General features: G+C 47.8%; 1 protein-coding gene across 1 annotated transcript; it reads left to right on the top strand.

The window, feature by feature from the left end:
- The first annotated feature begins 2,857 nt into the window (after positions 1–2,857).
- IRF6 (interferon regulatory factor 6) lies at positions 2,858–6,432 on the top strand. The gene is made up of 7 exons (XM_003212956.4): positions 2,858–3,034; positions 3,634–3,838; positions 4,250–4,372; positions 4,478–4,624; positions 4,818–5,210; positions 5,592–5,710; positions 6,028–6,432. Exons 1-7 carry the CDS (start codon positions 2,861–2,863, stop codon positions 6,247–6,249), a joined length of 1,383 nt encoding a protein of 460 aa, XP_003213004.1. The 5' UTR covers positions 2,858–2,860; the 3' UTR covers positions 6,250–6,432.
- Positions 6,433–6,796: the final 364 nt, after the last annotated feature.

Genomic DNA, 6,796 nt, shown 5'->3' with positions numbered 1-6,796 from the left:
TCGGCTCCGTGCGAGGCGGCGCCGGGAGGTGTCCCGCGGTGTTCCTGCCCGGCCCGTTCCGGGCTGTAAGGGGAGGGGACTGCCCGGCCCGTGCCCGTTTATTGCTTTCTCTATCTGCTCGCACGGGTCGTGCTGCCGTTAGCCTTAAGCGATGTCTTTCAAGTCGGCAGAAGCGAATCCCGGAGGCAGGATGGGGTGGGTCTCGTCCCCCCCGTGCCGCGACGGCTGTTCCCGTAGCACAGCTATGAGACCCGGCACCTGGGAGGCCCCTTCCTTCCATCTCTGTCGTGGGAATCGCGAGGGTTAATCGTGCTGAAAGGGTTAATGGCCGCACCGAGGGGCTGCGGGGTTTTGGGGAAGCGGAGATGTACAAAGCTGTGAGATGTGGGAGCCGCAGGTTCCCCGTGCGGGGAGAGGGGGTGGTGGAGTGTCAGCTAACTGGATGAAAGTTCAGCGTGTTTGTCGGTGGGAATACTGATACTGAGGGTTGAGTTGCTTGCCTTTGGGAAAGAAAAAAATATATATCCACCAGATGCACGGGAATGTCATCAAACAAAGGTAACAAGTGAGGAATGAGGTGGCAGCCCGTGGTACTGCAAAGCTGCACCCAGAAAACGCCCCTTCCTTTCTTAGAGGCGCTGTGAGCTGGTTGGGAAGGTGCTGAGTGTTGGCGGTGCTGGCAGAGCCTGAAAGCGCTGCAGCTGGGAAAACCCGTGGGCTGCAATGCTATGGGGAGAGGTGTGGATGAGGGAGGCAGGAGGGGCACGGAGCATCCTTCAGCTCGGGGAGCCACGGGGCTATTCACCCTGACCCACAGCAGCCCCTGTTATGCTGGCTGACAGCTGTGCTGAGAGTCACCAAAATCAACTGTGGCTGGATTTGACTTTCACTGCTGGGCTGAGAGATGTTTGTTCGTTTTCCAGCCCCACGTGAGCTCTTGCTGGGTAACATTTTGCCCTCGCAGTGCCCGGTGGTCGCGGATTCGTGGGCTGGAAGTTGAAGGCTGTGAGGGGCTGAGTCAATGTCTGCTGCAATGGATTCGAGTTGGTTTGCTCTCGTAGTGTGTCAACAAGTCATTGGTGATAAAAGGTCATAAAGCATTGTAACGTCTGGTATTGACAGGGGCTGGCTGTCATCCAGGGGACAATTTGATCCCAGTGGGCAGTGCCAATGCACCGTGCACGTGACTGAATTCATTTTCTATGAAAGGCAGGCATGAATTTTTCTCTGTGGTGTGTATGGGTTTCTATTCCATCTTGGCCTTGCAGATGTGTGCGTTACTAGAGGCAGGGAGGCTGCTTGTAGTAAAATTAAATGTATGAGAAGTTGTAGAAGTGAGCTTCAGTTAGGATTTCCTTGTTCTAAGGAGAAATCACTGGTTTTCCCTTTGCATGTGAAATCAATACCTGATTTTTGTTGGTTTTTGTCTCAATTCTAAGCCCAGAATTAAACTGGGCTTTGTGACTTTGCAAGGACTTTATGGAGTGTTTAATTCTGATGGGATTTTGTATATGGATAACTGATAGAGCATCTTTCAGAAGCATAAAAATAATGTTGAGGATTCCTTTCTGATTTTTTGCAGCACCTGGAGAACACACTGCTAATATGCCCGGGTCCTTGGCTAAGCATGTGTTCCAACTACTATTTAAACAGGATTTGCAGTGAAATCAGGACAATTTCTTTGCTTAACAGATAAAATAAGCTGTGTTCAGATTAATTTTGTGTGAACACTTGCAGGTATTTGAACAAATAAAACGTGTTCCTGAGCTAGTTCTTGGATAGGCTTTATCATCTCCTCTATCTCTGCTGCTCGACTCATTTTGCAACTCCAGTAGCAGTGTCTGGGGCTCAGGTGAAGGATTTACTTCTCCTGTATCTGCTTTATCAATGGGAAATTTGCCATTTTTTCCTCATTATTTCACAATTCACAGAATGAATGTGTGAGATACGCCTTCTAACACGTGTAGCATGAATCCCTCCTCCCAACAGATGCTCAATGCTGCTTTTTCTTGCAGAGGGGGCAGTTATTAACTCTCTTTGGCTTTGTCTGTTCTGATGAAGAAGAATATTGCTGGTTACGAATGTAGCAGCAACACGATGCTACTTAAGGCATCCGATTTGTAGTTTAACTGCAGTTTTGTTTTCTTAAGAAACCATTAAGGCAGCATGACTTGATTTCTAGCATGAGCACAGACTTGCAGTTCATGTCCTCCTGGATAAACACTGCAGTTATTACAGGTCAGCACCTTGTGGGGATGTTTGCAGATGATTCTACTGCACTGAGGAACTTGAGGAAAGACATGAAATAACTTCTGGAGGAAAGCCCATCTCTTATCAAGCGGTCCTGTCCACGCTGATGATTCCTCCTATACCTCAGATGGGGCAGAAACTTCAGATCTGGCATGTTAGCTTTGTCTCTCTAAAGCGAGACTGACAGGACTGAAGGAAAACTAAGTGAGAGAGTCCCATTCAGTGAGGGGTACGTGGAGGCTTCTGGAATTCCAATGTCAGTTCTTGCTGTGGCTTGCTGGTGGCTTTATCTCCTGTGCAGCATTTCCAGGTCAGGCTTGGCTGGGGCTCACCTTTCCCAGTTAACACAAATAACATACATCTCTACTTAATGGAATATTTACCAAGTTGTTGTTCTAAAATACTTACAGTCTCTGCTTAGTGACCCGTTTGAAGCTCCTCCTGTAGAACAGTCGCTAGCTAAGTCTGAGTCAGTGATTTCAGTGTGCAACAACAAGTGATAGCAGTAGCACCCATAGGGTGCTTTTTCATGAAGTTCACTTTGTAAACAAGAGACATCTCAACTAACCTGCTGCAGTTGGTCTGCTATCACCTGTGTCTTTCTTAGACAATGGCGTTGCACCCGCGCAGAGTGCGCCTGAAGCCGTGGCTGGTGGCCCAGGTGGACAGCGGGATGTACCCCGGCCTCATCTGGCTGAACCGAGAAGCCAAGCGGTTCCAGATCCCCTGGAAGCACGCAACCCGGCACAGCCCGCAGCACGAGGAGGAGAACACCATCTTCAAGGTGAGGGAGGGAGAAGCTTGGTTACACAAAGAGCCGAATTGTTGTCCCCAGAGCTCTATAGGCGTTTCAGTAACACTTTCCAGGTGTGTTTTGTTCTCTTTCTTGGCTCTTTGAAATGCCACTCTGTGCACCTGGATGCCAAGCTTGGCACTGTGCTGGAGAGGTGTACAGTTCTTTAACCCTTTCAGACCACGACAGGCCTGGTGATGCGTGGTTGCCTGGTCAGTGGATGACTGATGCCCTGATGTTGGGGCTGCTCCACTCCACTGTAACCAAATCCATCCCCTGCACAGGAGATGCTTCCAGAAATGGTTTCTGGTATCACAGCTGAGACACCCGGAGAGACTCAGCGCACAATCCTGTGTGGTTGGTACTTAACTTGTACATTCAGAGCAGCATCTTCATACATGTTTATTTTTTCCTTCTCCTTTTAATGGAAAAAGCTATTAAGGAGGGAACGTCTGCTGTTGTTATCAGAAGAGCTGTGGTTAAGGCTTCTGCAACAGAGGATTTTCACACTAAATTTATTTCTAAGTTTTATTTCCGATAATTGGCTGTGTTGTAAGGGGACTGAGCACGGTGCTGTACTTTGTCCCCAGGCATGGGCTGTGGAAACAGGAAAGTACCAGGAAGGAGTCGACGAGCCAGACCCTGCAAAATGGAAAGCCCAGCTCCGATGTGCTCTTAACAAAAGCCGGGAGTTTAATTTGATGTATGATGGCACCAAGGAGGTGCCCATGAATCCTGTGAAAATTTATGAAGTGTGCGATATCCCACAGTCCCAGGGATCAATCATTAATCCAGGTGAGGGCCTTGTTGGTACAGAGCTGGTTACTGAGCGGGCGTTTGTCCAATGCGTGTACCTTTCCCTGCGTGGCATTAACTCCCGAGCTGCCTTTGCGTGCAGTGCCTGGCAGCTGCTGTAAGCCCAGCTGCACCTAAAGAGGACTTTGAGCCATAGTATGCCTGTACTAAAATTAATACATCTTCACACAGTAGCATGCTTTCTGCTAAAAAAAAAAAATAATCCAATGTTATCGATAGTTTCTGTACCTTCAGCTTTCTAAAAGCAGGTTTTAAGCTGAAAATGTTGTACAGATGAGATTTTCTTTTGATATTGTCCAAAGCCAGTATGAAAACTGCATCTTTTTTTCCCCAAGAAATGCACTGCAGTGTTTTGTACCAATTGTCTGCCCACTTTGTGCTTGTTTGCAGGTTCCACTGGCTCAGCTCCATGGGATGAGAAGGAAAATGATCTTGATGACGATGAAGAGGAAGAATTGAATCCATCTCAGCATGTCCCTATTCAAGAGACATTTCCATTTCTTAATATCAATGGTTGGTACCATAGTCTGTAATGTAATAGTGAAGTTATTTGCTTGTATATTGGTGCATGCTTGAAATTAAGACTTGGCTTAGGAAAGAGTCAATTCCCTTCTGTAGATTCTCCGATGGCTCCAGCCAGCGCAGAGAACTGTAGCCCTGAAGCTGTGTGGCCAAAGAATGAACCTCTGGATATGGAGATGCCCCCAACTGCTTTGCAGCATGACTTCTTCAGCAGCCCGGAGCTCTGGATCAGCTCTCTTCCAAGTACGTTCATGGGTTTGTAGTGCTTCTGTCCTTGTACTTAAAAAGTCAAAACCATTTTTTAATCCTTTTTGCTTGTTAGCATCTGTGTATAGCTAAAACATCCCTGCAAGCCTAGCTTGTATTGTGTGATATGTCTCTACTGCTGATGTATGTGCAGAGGTCCAGGAAAAGTCCTACTGACAGTTTCTCTCAGTGACAGACCTAGAAATCAAGTTCGAATATCGAGGAAAGGAGACTGGGCAGACGACAACTGTGAGCAACCCGCAGGGATGCAGACTGTTCTACGGAGAGCTGGGTCCTATGCCAGACCAGGAAGAGCTCTTTGGGCCAATTAATTTGGAGCAAGTAAGGTTTCCAGGAACAGAGCAAATCACCAATGAAAAGCAAAAGATCTTCACCAGTCGGCTGCTGGATGTTATGGACAGGGGACTGATCCTGGAGGTCAGTGGCCATGCCATCTACGCTGTCCGGCTCTGCCAGTGCAAGGTGTACTGGTCCGGTCCCTGTGCACCTTCTGCCACTACACCAAATTTGATTGAGAGGCAAAAGAAAGTCAAACTCTTCTGTTTGGAAACGTTCCTAAGTGGTAGGTAGCTTCTGCTTCTGGAAGATAACTTTGGGTCCTGGTGTGGGCCCTTGGTGACATCATTGGAAATGGCGGTCTGTCCTGGGGGTTGGTTTGAATGTGCTAATTAGTTTGCATATGTGTGGAGCATGAGTAGTTGTCCTTGCTTCTCCTGACCTCAATGGACTGTGGAGTAGCTCATTTAATGCTCTGAGAGCTGCTGGTGGGTTTGCTTTTAAAGAAAGCTTTTCTGTATTCAAGAAACAGGCTGTAATTGTGGATATGCAGGAAGCAGCTTTGGCAAGAGAGCATAGTTGAAACCTGGCACAATGTGGGTGGGACATGGTAAGCGTTCCTATCCAAAAGGTGGACAAACCTACAGCATTCTGCTTTTCTTCTTAGAGCTGATTGCCCACCAGAAAGGACAAATTGAGAAACAGCCACCATTTGAGATCTATTTCTGTTTTGGGGAAGAGTGGCCTGATGGAAAACCTCGGGAGAGAAAGCTGATCGTGGTTCAGGTAGGAATGAAGGCCTTGGAGTGACATGTGATAGCCCTGCTGGGGCAATGTGCTGGCTCTAGATTGATACCCACAGGAACCAGAGAACTGTTGTTCTTTGCTGTGACCACTGGCAGGGGGAAATCCCAACAGGGCCGCTGGATTTTGTCACAGCATATGCAGGTGCGCTGTGTTGCCAAATAGCGCTGAGCTATGAGTGTGCTCTAGGTGTCTGTGGAAACTATCCTGCAGGGAAACTTCTCGGGCAAGGAGTCCTTGCTGCGGAACAGAAATGTACTGTGTGATGGCTAGGCTGAAATGATGGATTTCTTCAACAGGTCATCCCTGTTGTGGCCCGGATGATATACGAGATGTTTTCCGGTGACTTCACGCGCTCCTTTGACAGCGGCAGTGTGCGGCTCCAGATCTCTACTCCTGACATCAAGGACAACATTGTAGCTCACCTGAAGCAGCTGTACCGCCTGTTGCAGACCCACCAGGAGGGGTGGCCGATGCAGGCCCCTACCATGCACATGGCACAGCCACTGCCTGCGCAGTGACAGGCACTTGTTCCTCCTGTGCTCTTCCCTCCCTTGTGTATATAAGAAAACTCTGATAAGTGCCTTGCCTGAACCTGAATGAAATCTGTAAATCTGGTTTTCTGATTGAATTTCCACAGTCTCATGATACTTTTATTTGGGGAGTGTTATAAATAAAGGGAATAAGGAATGCTTCTAGCTCCATCACTGTTTTTAGCTGCTTGCTTAACCCACCGCTATGTATAAATCAGATTTGTAATTCTGTAATATTTTTTTAAACCAAATACTGACATCCTGTATATAAAGATTTGAGTGGGAGAGAGGAAAAACTGAATCTGTACTCTATTAAAATTGCCTTAAGACGAGATAACGTTATTTTCTCTTTAGCCAGCCTCTGAGAGCTGCTAGCTCTCAGGCCAGCTAATGTTCCTTCCGCTGTGCTTTCTATTTCACGTCTCTTTCCCCGCGTGCATTTAGAATAACACCTAAAGGCAGGGGGAGCTCTGAGCTCCAGCATCGCTCCGCTCCGCCTTCTTTCGTGTTCAGCTCCGCCTCAGTGAGGCCTGCC

Source organism: Meleagris gallopavo, chromosome 28 (assembly GCF_000146605.3).
Source record: "Meleagris gallopavo isolate NT-WF06-2002-E0010 breed Aviagen turkey brand Nicholas breeding stock chromosome 28, Turkey_5.1, whole genome shotgun sequence".
In the NCBI taxonomy this organism is placed as follows: domain Eukaryota; kingdom Metazoa; phylum Chordata; class Aves; order Galliformes; family Phasianidae; genus Meleagris; species Meleagris gallopavo.
Note: the sequence above shows the minus strand (reverse complement) of the source record. Positions and strands in the feature narration are given on the sequence as shown.